The following is a 15,137-nucleotide window of genomic DNA, read 5'->3' as shown; positions in this document are numbered from 1 at the left end:
CACAACTAAGACCTGGCACAGCCAAATAAATAAGTAAATATAAATATTTTTTAAAAACTACAATAAGGTATCACCTCACACTGGTCTGAACAGCCATCATCAAAAATCTATAAAGTATAAATGCTGAAGAGGGTGTAGAGAAAAGGGAAATTTCCTACATTGTTGGTAGGAATGTAAATTGGTACAGCCACTATGGAATATGGAGGTTCCTTAAAAACCTAGAAATACAGCTACCATATGAGCCAGCCATCCCACTCCTGGATATATAACCAGAGAAAACCGTAATTCAAAAGGACACCCACACTGCAATGCAACACCATTTACAATAGCCAGGACATGGAAGCAACCTAAACATTCATCAACAGAGGAAATAAAGAAGATGTGGCACATGTATACAATGAAACATAACTCAGTCATAAAACGGACTAAAATAATGCCGTTTGCAGCAACAGGAATGGACCTAGAGACTGGCATACAGAGTGAAGTCAGTCAGTATGAGAAAGATAAGGCTAACGTAGCTTATGTGTGGAATCTAGAAAAATGGTACAGATGAACTTACCTGCAAAGCAGAAACAGAGTCACAGATGTGGAAAACAAACTTACGGTTACCAAGGAGGAAAGGGGAAGGTGGGATGAACTGGGAGACTGGGATTGACATATATACTATATGACATATTACTATATATAAAATAGGTAACTAATGAGAACCTACTGTATTGCACAGGGAACTCTGCTCAATGCTCTGTGGCGACCTAAATGGAAAGAAAATCTAAAAAAGGGTGACTATATGCATACACAGCAAGATAGGATTATCTTGCTGTACAACAAAAACTAACACAACCTTGTAAAGAAACAATTTTTTAAAATTTTAAAAATTAAAAAAAAAAGTTTGGATAGGATCAAAAATCTACTCTAAAAACATAAGATCTTAAGATTTTAAAAATACTGTACACGAACAGACTTTTGGACTCTGTGGGAGAAGGCGAGGGTGGGATGTTTCGAAAGACCAGCATGTATATTATCTATGGTGAAACAGATCACCAGCCCAGGTGGGATGCATGAGACAAGTGCTCCGGCCTGGTGCACTGGGAAGACCCAGAGGAATCGGGTGGAGAGGGAGGTGGGAGGGGGGATCAGGATGGGGAATACATGTAACTCCATGGCTGATTCATGTCAATGTATGACAAAACCCACTGAAATGTTGTGAAGTAATTAGCCTCCAACCAATAAAAATAAATGAAAATAAAAATAAAAATACTGTACACATAACCAGCGAGTACTATTTAAGTACTCATTAAATAGTTACTTTAATTTTTTCTTGATTTCTTAAGTTTTTATAATATAAATTACTACTATAATAAAATATAATAAGAAAAGACTATAACAATTATTTTAACAAAGAAAAATCAACAGAGCACCATTCAATTAAATAATAAAATAATGGGACTTTCTCCTGGTGGTCCAGTAGTTAAGAACCCACCAAGCAATGCAGGGGATGCAGGCTTGATCGCTGGTCAGGAAACTAAGGGGCTTTGTGGTGGCTCAAACAGGAAAGAATCTGCCTGCAATGCAGGAAACCCAGGTTCAATCCCTGGGTTGAGAAGATCCTCCGGAGAAGGGAATGGATCCCCACTCCAGTATTCTTGCCTGGAGAACTCCACCAACAAAGGAGCCTGGAAGGCTACAGTTCATGGGGTGGCAAAGAGTCCGACACAACTGAGCAACTCACACACACACACGAACAGGAAACTAAGATTCTACACGCTGCAGAGCAACTGAGGCCGAGTCACAACTCCTGAGCCCACCAGCTGCAACGAGAGTTTGTGCACTGCAACAGAAGATCCCACACGACGCAACGGGGGCCCCACGGACCACGAACAAGACCTGACACAACCAATATACAAACATTTTTTTGAAAATTTAATAAAACAATGACTTTTCTTTTTGCTAAGTACCTTTTCTTGAAAGACAACAGCAGTTTCCAGCCCGGGCATGATGTCCAGTAGGAGTCTGCAAGCTGCAGTGTTTAAAGGGGGCTCTCGGCTTGTCATCACATATGCATTCACCAGCTGTAAAGAAGAGCAATACTTTTCATCTGAAATTCAACCCAATCAAATTAATGAAGTCTAATAAATCCATACCATATTCCCATAGCTTGCCTAAAGAATATTAAAGAAGACTGTAAGACTATACCTAACATTACTAACTAAACCTGTAACTACTGTAAATAATTATGATTCTGCTACGCCATGATACCATACAAGTTCTTCTGCCACTTTAAAGTCAAATTCCGTTCAAACAACAACTCAGCAACCACAGAAATTAAAACTCAAGAGTTATCACAAAAAAAATCGCCTCCCATCCTTATACTTTTTCAGAAGTATAAAACAGGGCAAGATAAGCCTCCCCTCACCCCTCCCTGATTCTTGACAATGATTAATGAAAAAACTTTGAGTTTTTTATATAAATATATTAATAATGCTTTCTTTTTGGCACTCATCAGATTAAAAAAACACTGGCTCTCTAAGTGGCACTGTGTTCTGTTACTGGATATACAATAGTGGATAAGACATAGTCCCATCACCAAAAGGTTCATAACCCAAAAAAGGTGACAGCCGGGAAAGACAAGTATCATACATACAACAGGATGCTACAGAAGCCTGGAGGAGATTATAAACCTTGCAAAGGAATCAGAGAAGGCTGCAGAGAGGAAGGGGCTCCAAGCAAGAACATGAAGGACAAAGGGGAACAGCTAACGAGGGGTGAAATGGAAAGGAAGCAAAGGGCAAGAACTAAACATTGAAAGAACAAAGGCCATGACAAACAGGTTTATAAAGCAAAATAAGAAATTTAAAGTTCATCGTGAGAGCAATGGGAACCACTAATGCCACTTTAAGCAAGACAGCTGAGTGCCATCACTTTTTTACATTTGATGAAGAGTTCCGGACTATAAGTAAAGAATGGGTTGGAGGAAGACAAGATGAGAAACCAATTAAGAGGCTATTGCAGTACCAAGAGAGATACGGTGTTGGCTAGCCTAAGGTCTGGGAACAAGGGCAGAAAGAAGTCAAGGGATTTGTGAAGGCTAAGGGGTTAGGGACCCATAAGACCTATAACTTCACTGAATAAGAGAGCACAGAGGAATAAAGGGGGCTTTCCAGGTGGCGCCAGTGGTAGAGAATCAGGAGATGCCAATGCAGGAGACTCGAGAGATGCAGGTTCAATTTCTGGGTCAGGAAGATCCCCTGGAGGAGGAAACGGCAACCTGCTCCAGTATTCTTGCTGGGAAAATCCCAAGGACAGAGGAGCCCAGTGGGCTACAGTCTATGGGGTCGCAAAGATGAATCAGACATGACTGAGAATGCACAAAGGCTAGAGGAACAAAGGAACTTCTAGCTGGTTAGGAAAGGACACCATTACTGAGCTAGAGAATAAGAAAAACAGACTACGGGGCAAGCAATTAGACATGCAGAACTCAAGGTGCCTATGGGAAATATCCACGTGGGGATTAGAAGGCAAGTTAGAAGTGATCTGAAGCAGAGGAGAGATACCAGTGCAAGAGAAGTAAAACTGAGAATTAATATACATAGTTAACTACTGAGCCCTCATGTGTCAGGTTCTACACCAAGCATTTTCAGACTTAATTTCATTCAAGGATTACAAAAATATTTTAAGGTTAATAATTATCATCCCCATTTTATAGATTAGGAAAATAAAACTTGGAGAGGCTTAAGTTGCTGAAAGATCAAAATGTCAAAGAACAGTAGAGCTGCATTTAAACCCCAAAAGTGGACCCCAAAGCCCATGCTCTCAAGTATCATGCTATTTGCCTCCAAAAACAAATGTAGTAATTTACTGAATTATTTACTGAACTACTACTACGTTTAGGAGCTGAATACATACTTTTCCCCCCTCATTTACTCAACAGACCTGAGTTAAATAACTCAGGTTGTTTAACTTTCCTTCCTTTCTCTACTCCCTGCACATGTCCAGTGCATAGCGTGCACACATATAGTGTGCACACCCACAGTGTCAGTGCAGAAGCATGCTGCACACAACACTCTTAATTTTTCTATTCAGGAATCCAAGAGAACTTCCACATTCCCAAGTTCAAAATCATCTCACTCCAGTATGAGCACAGATGCCTTAAGAACCCTCACTAATATGCAACTCAACACCAGAGAGAAAATATCTTGGCCACAGCCAGGACTTTGGTAATAAAGAAATCCATAATTAGTCTTATTTCTTTGAACCAGTACCACATTAAAAAATCTATCCACTCTATTCCCAACTTTGTCAAGGCCTCAGGAGGAAGCAGACTATTTACAGAAAAATAAAGGTACAGAATCTGTTGATGATAATCTCTGGAGAAAAGTAAGAAGCAAACCTACTGCATTCATGAAATCATCATTCTTGAAGAGTATTCTCAGCAAATGGCCCAGCATACACTCTGGATCAGCTCGACCTGCCGAAAGAAGAGGGGAGGAGCAAAGGAATGAGTAAGTCATCCCAGTTAAGCAACTCAGACCTCTGGAAAGGAACCAGGGTGGTTGTAAGTACCATTAAAAGGCCAGCAAAAATTAACAGAAACGAAGAAAAGATTCTCTTGATGAACTAGACCTCATAAGAAGCATTCTTTAAAACTAAAAAAGACAATAAAAAACTTCAAACACTACTTTCTAACCTTTCCATCTCCCAGTATACTGTCTACACATCAAGGTCAAATTAAACAAATGAGCATAAGACACAGACCAGCGTCACTCAGAGTATACAAGGTCTATGGAAGAATCATAAAGGATCCTAAGAGAATAAAAACGCCTGACCTCCCAAAGAGAAAAAGGAAGGAAGCATAGCTTCTCTTGATGGGTGGCCTGGAGAAGACAGGCTCCAAAGTCCAGTCTCTCAACTATAAAGCCAACAGCAGCAGTAGTATGTCCTCAAACCTGTAACAACAGGCCAGGTTTGAGAGAGAGGGGAGTCCCACCAAGCTAAAGAAAAGGTAAACTTGGTCATTTTAACTTCTGAGCTCCTAGAAAGAGAAAGGAGGCCAAGAACCTAGGATTTACTCAATATACAGCCTAAAAATGAAAGAATTCACTAATCATTGGGAAAATTATTGGTTTGCTTTTAAAACAGGTGTCATCTATTTTATTTAATTTTCCTTTCAGAGTGGCAAGTTTAGTCAAAGGATACAATTTAGGATGAAGATTTTAAGTTGCTGATAAAAAGTTTTTACCAAGCTGTAATTAACACCTCAAAGTAATTCACAAAACAGAAGTTAGAGAATAGCCTCAGAAAAACAAATGTGGACCTCAGATTACCTAACTTTATCTGTTTATAAATGATGAAACTAAGACCCCCCCCCTTTTTTTTTTTAAAGAAATTATGCCTAGCGACAAATATGTTTTAATATAAGGGAGTGGGAGGAAATAAACTGTCTTTAAATTTCTACTGAAAAAAGGCATTCTTCTCTCCCTTCTTCCTTGTTACCATTTCCAAGGCATCCTTTCCAAGGCAACATCACTAAGCATGATCCTCTCTTTTAATTCTTTTCACAGTCCCATGAATTAACTTCTTTTCACTTTCCCACTTTTTCTTGCTCTTTCTGCCTTACTGAAGATGTGAGTTCAATAAGCAAAAGAGTTCTCAAAGCCACAAGTGGGGATGTCTAGGACAAGAGCAGCAGGTAACATCACATAACCACCAGACACTCAATCTGAAATGCCTAGCTTATTTACATTTGGGAATAAAAGTCTAAGTAACAGAAGTATAACACTGGTACATTCAGGTGGATACACAATGTCCTTATTTTTATTAAGTTCCACTCATTTCACTATCCTTCCAGTTACAAGATCTCAGTCTCTTCTCTCCAAAAAGAACTGCTTCTGGTTTTATAAATAGAAATTTTATATGTAGTGTGAACCCATACGACACTTTTAAGTTGTGCCCCCTGGTAATCGAACATAAAACGGCAGTCTCAAGTCCCACACAGTTCTGTATTATAGCAAATTCCACGCCAAAGCAGGCTGGGTCTTCGTGGCTCACTGACCCAAAAGAAAACCACATTAACCTGAGGTAGCATATTTTAGCTATTGGAACATTAAAGTAGACATCAAGAAGTCCATTTATTATTCAAGGTTCCAAGTATCAACTTCATAACTAAGAGGTATTAAATGCATTCTCAACCACATTTCCCCATTAGTAAAAGGATAATTAGTGTTGTTAGAAAGATGAAGGCACATAGAGTATAACATCTTTTGGTTCAAAAGTCAAAAAGAGAGAACATTTTTTTTCTTTTTAAATCTTTGTAATCATTTCAACTAATAGGGTATATCTATATAATCTAATTCCTTTAAGTACTGGATAAATGTTAAAAATATTTCCATTTTTCCAGGAATTTATTTTTCCTTGCTGCCCCCACCTTGAGCAATATTTTAAGAAATTCTATTTCAACTGAAAAACAGTCCTTATAGTAAGCAGTTTTCTTTTTTAAGAAAATTAGAGCCAGAATTAAGAAAACACAGATCTCACCAGGATGTCGATCATCAAATGGGTCTGGATCCCCCTTACGATATTCTTCAGTTTCTTTTTCAATCAATTCAGACATCCTAATACAAAGGGAAGACAAGGTCAATGCTAGACAAGCATACAAAAAAAAAGATGTACCACCACCTACAACAGTCAATGCAACAGTCAAAGTACAAAATAAAAGCAAAAAATTAGAAAGAGGGTGTCGTCCTGACAAACATAAAGATCTAACCAACCATCTCATAAAACAATTTCCACTCCCAAATTCATTCCTCTCTCCAACTCTCCTGTCTCAAAGAATAGCACTACTATCCCCTCAGAAGCCAAAAACCCAGGAGACATCCTTAAATCCTTCCTTTTTCTCCCCTTCCCCACTGCAATAATTCTTATTAGCTCTGCCCACAAAATATCTCCTGATTTCAATCATTTCTTTAAGTCTTAACCAGAAATATCAAGAGCATACTGTTTTGGACTCTCTACTCTCAAAATAGTAGACTCCAGACCTCTTCTACTGTTTTTGACTTTGTTCATTACTTACCCTCTCTGTGCCTAACCTGTAATATGAGGATAACAGTGCCCATCTTAGAGTTTCCCTGAGGTTTAAGTTAATATATATGTACTCTGCTTAGAACAGAGCTTGACATCAGAGCTACTTAGGTGTTGTTCCGATGAAAACTGGGAATCAAAAACAAATGGGGGTGGTTCATGAGGAAGGGAACATATGTATACTTATGGCTGATTCATGCAGATATATGGCAGAAACGAACACAATATTGTAAAGCAATTATCCTCCAATTGAAAATAAACAAATTAGGGGAAAAAAAAGAACAGGGCCTCCCTCACAATGGCTCAGTGGTAAAGGATTCACCTGCGAATGCAAGAGACATGGGTTCATCCCTAATCCAGGAAGAACCCACAAGGTCCCAGAAGACTCGGAGCAACTGTAAGTCCATGCACCACCATTATTGAGCCTTGGAGCTGCAACTACTGAGCCCATGCACCCTAGAGCTGGTGCAACCCAAGAGAAGCTCACATGCTGCAATGAAGATCCAGCACAGCCAAAAAATAAAAGAATAAAATTATTATTTTTAAAAAAGTAGAAAACCAGTTAATCTAAGGCAGATACTGATGTGATGCAGCAGGAGGGAGCCTTCTGGAGGTAGTTCTCAAGTTCTTTAAGTTGATCTAGGTGATGATTTTACAAGGAAAGAATCCAGCAGAGCATTATACAACACACAGTCATCGCTTGGTATCTGTAAGGAATTAGTTCCAGGACCTCCCAGGGACACTAAAATCCTTCAACCGTCAAGTCCTTTACATAAATATGGCATAGTACAGTTGGCCCTCCACATTCACAGATTCAAGCAACCACGGGTCAACTATAAATTACTGCACTGGGCAAAATGTCCGTTCAGGTTTTTCTGTAACCTCTTACAGAAAATACTGTAGGAAATAACCAGTGAACTAACAACAGACCCACAATTTGAAGGATGGTAGGCATTTTGCCCCTATCTAAAACATACTTTTAACTCATCCTACTGCATCTTTAAATTCTCAGCCTAACCTTGAAGATAATACTTTACAATCTTGCTCCATGTAATTTTAGCCTCCATTCCTACCTTATATATTCACCCTGCACTCTGGTGGAGCCCATTTCCTCCCTGCCACAGAAACATGCCCAGTTCATTCTCCCCTAGATAGATACCTTTTTCAGTCACACTTTCACTTTTCCTAGAAAACCTTTTCATCAATATATATTCTACTAACTTTCAAGCCCCTGTTCCAAGGAACCTTTACCACATCCTATATTGGAAAGCCCACTGGATTTGGAGTTAAAACCCAGTGCCCTAACCTTAGCTTTCTACTGCCTGGCTATACAAGCAGTCTTTTTCAAGTAGCTCAGAGGATGGCTATCTTTTAACAATGTGGCTCTCAGTGATACTTTTAGTAACAAATGAAGAAGCTGTCCTGATAAACAAAAGGTCTGGAATATTCACAAACCATCTGCCGGAGCTAGCACTTCATTACATACTATTCTGTACCACTACCCACTTTTTTTAGATCCATTTAGTTGCCTCCCAGATAGTTATCTCCTTGAACACAGGGTTCCTCTAGTTTAGGCTTTGCACTGCCGAGTACCATAGTATAATGACAAAGTTCAGGTGCAAATATGATAAATAATATGAAAAAATCCTGAAAATAAAGTTACTTGTTTTTGGCCTCGCTGCACAGCATGCAGGATCTTAGTTCCCCAACCAGGGACTGAACCTGGGCCCTTGGCAATGGAAGTGCCGAGTCCTCACTACTGGATCACCAGGGAATTCCCAAAAATAAAACATTAAAACACATTTTTTTGAGCAATTTAGTGAGTCTACCATGAACAGTACCATTTATAACTCTCTCCTCCTTTCAAAATTACATCAATAATCCACATGTTAAATGCACAATATTTAAGATTCTTTAATTCATATGGCTACATCTCAAGTAGCTTGTGATTAGTTCTTAATCTCCAATGCCTCTACAAATGAAAATATACTTTCCACCAGTCAACAAAAATCCTTTCCCTAAAATAAAAAACTGTACTTTCACATGTTTCGCATCTATCAAGAGCAGTTATGAACAAAGCATTTATCCCTGTTTAACCTTTCATAAGACCATAGTTCTTTTTATCCCTAGAGAATAGATCACTGCATAAACAAAATTTTTTTTCTCTGTTATATCAAAGATTAGATATTAAAGAGCCTGTTATTTCAAATGCTTCCTGTTAACAAAAATCACAGGCATCCCTCCCTAGTCTTTATTTTTCACTCTCTCTCCTTCTTAACACAGTCATTCAATAAAATTATGTACCACAGTTCACTATGTACCAGACAAAGGGCAAGTCACTGTCTGAAGAGACACGAGGAGACACCAATAAAAATGAGAAAGTAAAAAAAAATGAAAAAGAAAAATGAAAAAATGAAAAGAAAAAAAAAATGAGAAGTAAAAATCAGAAAACTTACAGTTTAGTAAGGAGACACATGTAAAATGATAATTACAGTACAAGTGGTAATTAAAATGAGGGAAAGATTTTTTTAATCAAAATATAGTTGATTTACAATGTTAATTACCACTGTACAGCAAAGTGATTCAGTTATACGTATTCATACATACATTCCATCTTTAAATATCCTTTTCCATGATGGTTTATCATATGACATTGAATATAATTCTCTGTGCTACATTAGGACCTTTTTGTTTATCTATTCTACGTATAAAAGACTACATTTGCTAACCCCAACCTCCCCTCCCACCCCTCCCCCAACTCCCTCCCCTCCCCTCAGCAACCACCAGTCTGCTTTTCTATGTCCATGATTCCATTTCTGCTTCACAGACAGGTTCATTTGGGTCATACTGTGTCATATTTTGGATTTCACATGTAAGTGGTATCATATGGTATTTACAGACATGATTCTTGAACTGCTTCCTGAAAGGAATAGAGCTTGCCAGGCAGATATACCAAAGAAAGGCTTTTCAGGCCAAAGATATAGCAAGTATAAAGGCAAACAGACACTGGAAAATATGGTACTGTTCCTCACTGAAAAAGAACACCACTATGAGGCAGAAAAAGGAAGTAGGGGCCAAATCATAAACAGCATCATAAGCCACTCTGAAAAGTTTACATTTCATCTTGTAGGGAAAGGGAGCCAGAAAAGAATTGCGAGTTGAGGTATGACAATCAGATTTGTGTGTGAAAAAGATAAATCTTTCCACAGAGAGAATGTTGTATTAGAAGAGGGTAAACTGGAGACAGGGGTAATGCATACTGCCTAATAAGTCAGCCAAGATATGATCAATACCTAATGAAGAGAGAGGGAAGGGAAAGAAGAGGAAGCAGAAATCCTCAGGGCTTAGTGATTAGGTTGTGCTAGGAAAGGAATACACTAGGGAGAATGATTTTCAGTTTTTGGTTTAAAACCATCTGCACCAAGGCAGGGAGCACTAAAGTACCTGCTGGGAACGAAGAGGTAGGCAGGATGATGATTAGAAGCCCTATTTTGGACACAGTGCGTTTCAAGTGTCTGTGGAACAACCAGGAAAGGATGTATACACCAAGCAGCTGAGAAACGGGTCTGAAATTTTTATAATGGAGAGTCTGAGAATAGTTTTTTAAATCAGGGACAGAGGTAAAACTATCTAGGTAAAATACCTAGGGTGAAGAGAGAAGAGAACCACCAACAAAACTCTGGAGCTAAAACACTGGCGGAAGAACCTAGGAAAGAGGACGACAACAAAAGGGCCCAAGAAGAAAAGGAAGCAATTTTAAAAGCTTCAAGACGTAGGGACATAAGGACCAATTCTGACAGGGGAAAAAAATGGATTTAGAATTTCCAAAGTGATAATGTTCTATACTATTCTCCAACGTTTCTTTTTTCTTTCTTGGCCATGTTGCACAGCTTGCAGGATCTCAGTTCACCAACTAGATGCTGAACCTGTACCCCTGGCAATGAAAGCCCAATTAATAACCACTGGACCACCTGGTAATTCCCAAATTTCCTTTAAAAAAAAAAAATTTAACTGGTCATACCTGGTAAGAATGGGTACCATGTCCTGCCCACTGCCATGTTCCTTTTCCCACTGCTCCAGCAGGGTAGTGAGCTCAGCTTTGGAGTCCACATGTACCGCTACTGTAGTCATGGCTTGACCTAGGCAAGAAGCAAAACACAAACACATAAATAAACACAGGCAAATAAATCTGACGTACTTCCTACAAAAAGGAAAGTGAGGAGCGAGGGGAGAAAGGATGACCAAACAAGGAAAATAAAAGTATGGGAAATTTAACCCTTGGATAATTTTATTTGTGGTACAGTGCAAAATCTGGGATTGGGGACCTGGATACTCATAAAAGTCTGACAAACAAGTCTTTTCACCTCTCTCAAGCTGTTTGCTAGACTTTGGGAACTGGATCAAAATCATGATTTTTAACCTTTCTATGAGCAGGAATTCCTGAGAATCAGGCAAAACCTATGGTTTCTTTCTCCTCTCAGAAACACACATACATGTATCCCTGCTTTTCAGAAGTTCACTTTATGCCACATCATTTTTATGGCATCACTGACTCAATGGATATGAGTTTGAGCAAACTCTAGGAGATAGTGAAGGACAGGGAAGCCTGGAGTGCTGCAGTTCTCTCAGCTCAGACAGTCAAACACGGCTTAGCAACTGAACAACAATTTTTATGAAAGACCTACATTAGTATCTGTTTTTGCTAACCCAAGGAAATCTGAAGAGGATTTTTGCTTTTACTGAAAAAGGCAAAAAGCAAAAACAGCATTGTGTTGGTTTCGCAGCAAGCCATTCTCACTGCTGCAACCCCAAGCAGAGAAAGGCGCCACCAAGCTCCTTTCATACGAACTGCAATAAGCTACTATAGCTCTGAACTGTGCCTATGAGCATCTGGGCTTTATCTCAATTTTTGTGCATCCATTAGCAAGACGTGTCCTAAGGCAACTGCTTCATTTTATGTTACTTCAGTTCACAAAAGGTCTCAGAGGGACACTCTACAACCTGTACCTGCACATTATTATGTACAATAATCCCAAATCTAGATCTGAGGTCCAAACCTGGGAATCCCAAATCTAAATCTGAGGGCCAAACCTGTGAAGCTGCTCTTTTTTTTTTTTTTTTTTAAAGATACAAAATATAGCAAACACTCCCAGAAAGACTGTGTTCTTCTAAGTCTTCAGGGGAAAGTTCTATGAAAGATAAGCAACATATTCCTGTTAATTCTTAACAAAAGTCAAGAAATGAAGTGGTTATCATTACTAATATGAAAGCTGGGAAGGAATATTATAAACTAATTTGTTCTTCAGGCTTCCTAACCTATCTCACAGCTCCTAGAAGGAGGATAACAGGCTGGAGAAAGGCAGAAAAAAGCTGCTGAGCTGAGTGATGAGCCCAGGGGTGCAGGACAGGGAGGTGAGACAGGCTCTGGAGTAGCCATATAAGACATCAACTCAGGGAAGAGAGGTTTACAAGGGACTCCAGAAAGGATAATAAATGAGACCCAAATAAATGTTCAGATAGTTTACTTCTCTTGCCAAAGCAGTCTTCAGATCAAAATATCAAATCCTGACATACAAATGTGTATTTTCACAGACACAACAACCCTTCTATAAAAACCTTTGTCCAAAAAAAAAAAAATCACTAGCTCAACTAGGAGTATTTGTTCATTCTTCTAAAGGCATCTAACGTAAGACCAAAAGAAATACATTTACCATCAACCCTCTAAATTTCAGGCTTCCCTCATGGCTCAGTCAGTAAAGAATCTGCCTGCAATGCAGGAGACCCGGGTTCGATTCCTGGGTTGGGAAGATCCCCTGGAGAAGGAAACAGCAACCCACTCCAGTATTCTTGCCTGGAGAATCCCATGGACAGAGGAGCCTGGCAGGCTACAGTCCACGGGGTTGCAAGAGTTGGACACGACTTAGAGACTAAACCACCACCACCACTCTAAATTTAACCATTTAATCAAACTGAGGCAATTCTAATAGTAGACAGTGATTCATGCCACCTGAGCTACCCCTAAATCCAAAGGAGAATATTTTCAAAACAAAGTTAAAATGCTTCTTTTCTGCAAAGAATCCACATTTTCAGTTTTCTAGCCAAAGTCACAAGAGAAATACTGCAAAAATGTGACCAAATAATATGGACTTGTGACTTCAACTTGAGAAGACCCAAGGTATATTTTTGACTGCAACCGAACTATAAATGCATTTTTAAAAATAAATTTACTTAGAATAGTTATGAAAGTGAAAGCCACACAGTCATGTCCGACTCTTTGCGACCCCATGGACTATAGCCTGGCAGGCTCCCTATCCATGGAATTCTCCAGGCAAGAATACTGGAATGGGTCGCTATTTCCTTCTCCATGGGATCTTCCCAACCCAGGAATTGAACCCGGGTCTCCCACCCTGCAGGTGGATTCTTTACCATCTGAACCACCAGGGAAGCCCCAGAATAATTACAGGTTTATTTTTTTTTTAAGTTGTGAAGACAGTAGAGAATTCCCATATACGCGTCACTCAGTTCAGGTTCCCCTAATATTATCTTACAGTGATGTGATGTCAAAATTAAGAAACTGAAAATCAGTACATTACTTTAACTAAACTCCAGATCTGACTCACATTTCACCAGCTTTTCCATTCACATTCTTTTTCTGTTCCAAGATCTCATTCAGGATACATTATTTTTAGTTGTCATGTCTCCCTAATGTCCTCTGGTCTGTGACAGTTTTTGAATCTTCCCTTGTTTTTATGACCTTGACAATCTGGAGGAGTATTAGCCAAGGGGTAGAATGGGGTGATGATTTTATCAATGTTTCCCCCAATTTTATCAGTGTTTCCCTCAGTAAAATTTTATGCTGAGGTAAGAGATCTAAAGACTGGGTAAAGTAGTAACATATGCTAACAGCAGTTAATCTCTTACAACACATCCTAAAAGTGCAGGAGAAACGGCTTTACTGGTGCATTCTACCAAACACTTTAAAGAATTAACATTACTCCTCAAATTATTCCAAAAAATTAAAGAAGAGGCAGACTTCCTAATGTAGTACATAAAGCCAATACTACCCTGATATCAAAGACAGATAATGATATCACTAACAATCTACAGACTAATATGCTTTATGAAAACAGATGTAAAAATCCTTAATGAAATACTAGAAAGATGAAAACAACAGGACATTAAGAGGATGAGATACCATGACCAAGTGGGATTTAGCCCAGGAATACAATGGTGGTTTGACATATGCAAATCAACTAAAGTAACACAATACATTAATAGAATGAAGCGGGGCAGGGATGACCCTGTGATTGACATAGAAGAACCATCTGACAAAATCCAACACCCTTTTGTGAAAAACACTCGCTAAACCAGGAACAGAACTTCCTCAATAGGGCACGGTAAAGAGCATTAATTACAAAAACTCACAGCTGACATGGGCTTCCCAGGTGGCTCAGTGAGTAAAGAATATGCCTACAATGCAAGAAACGCGAGTTTGATCCCTGGGTCGGGAAGATCCCCTGGAGGAGGGCACGGAAAGACACTCCAGTATTCCTGCCTGGAGGATCCCAGGGACAGAGGAGTCTGGAGGGCAGCAGGGTCCATAAGGTCGCAAAGAGTCAGACACGACTGGAGCAACTAACAGCTAACACATACTCAATGGTGAAAAGACTGAAAGCTTTCCCCCTAAAATCAGAAACAAAACAAAGAAGTCTATTTTCACAACTTAAGCACTGTGCTGAAGTTCTAGCCAGAGGAATTAAGACAAAAACATAAAAAAGCATCCAAGGTGGAAAGGAAGAAGTAAAATTATCTTTATTGACAGATGACATGGCCCAATATATAGTAAATCCTACAGAACTGACAAACACTACTGGAATTAATAAACAAGTTAGCAAAGTTATAGAATACAACATTAACACAAAAATTACTTGTATTGCTGCACAGTAGCAATAAATAATCAAATACGAAATTAACAAAACAATTTCACTCAAAATAGCACTAAAAAGAATAAAATGCTAAGGAATCAATTTAAGCCAAAGGCAAACAACTTCCTCAAAGAAAAT

The 15,137-nt window shown here is 39.0% G+C and overlaps 1 protein-coding gene across 3 annotated transcripts in view; it reads right to left on the bottom strand.

Annotated features, from left to right (window-relative positions):
* DCAF1 (DDB1 and CUL4 associated factor 1) overlaps nt 1-15,137 on the bottom strand; it is a 95,785-nt gene that overhangs the window by 75,808 nt on the left and 4,840 nt on the right. For all 3 annotated transcript variants that reach the window (XR_009690370.1, XM_061128485.1, XM_061128484.1), the window contains 4 exons: nt 11,096-11,213; nt 6,532-6,608; nt 4,392-4,465; nt 1,956-2,069 (listed from right to left, as the gene is read on the bottom strand). Coding sequence is in view for 2 of the 3 variants with exons in the window: in XM_061128485.1 (XP_060984468.1) it covers nt 1,956-2,069; nt 4,392-4,465; nt 6,532-6,608; nt 11,096-11,205 (375 nt within the window). In the remaining variant the exon portion in view is untranslated. The remainder of the gene's footprint in view (nt 1-1,955; nt 2,070-4,391; nt 4,466-6,531; nt 6,609-11,095; nt 11,214-15,137) is intronic.

Source organism: Dama dama, chromosome 24, assembly GCF_033118175.1.
Source record: "Dama dama isolate Ldn47 chromosome 24, ASM3311817v1, whole genome shotgun sequence".
NCBI classification, from domain to species: Eukaryota; Metazoa; Chordata; class Mammalia; order Artiodactyla; family Cervidae; genus Dama; species Dama dama.
This window is presented reverse-complemented; position numbering and strand designations above follow the sequence as displayed.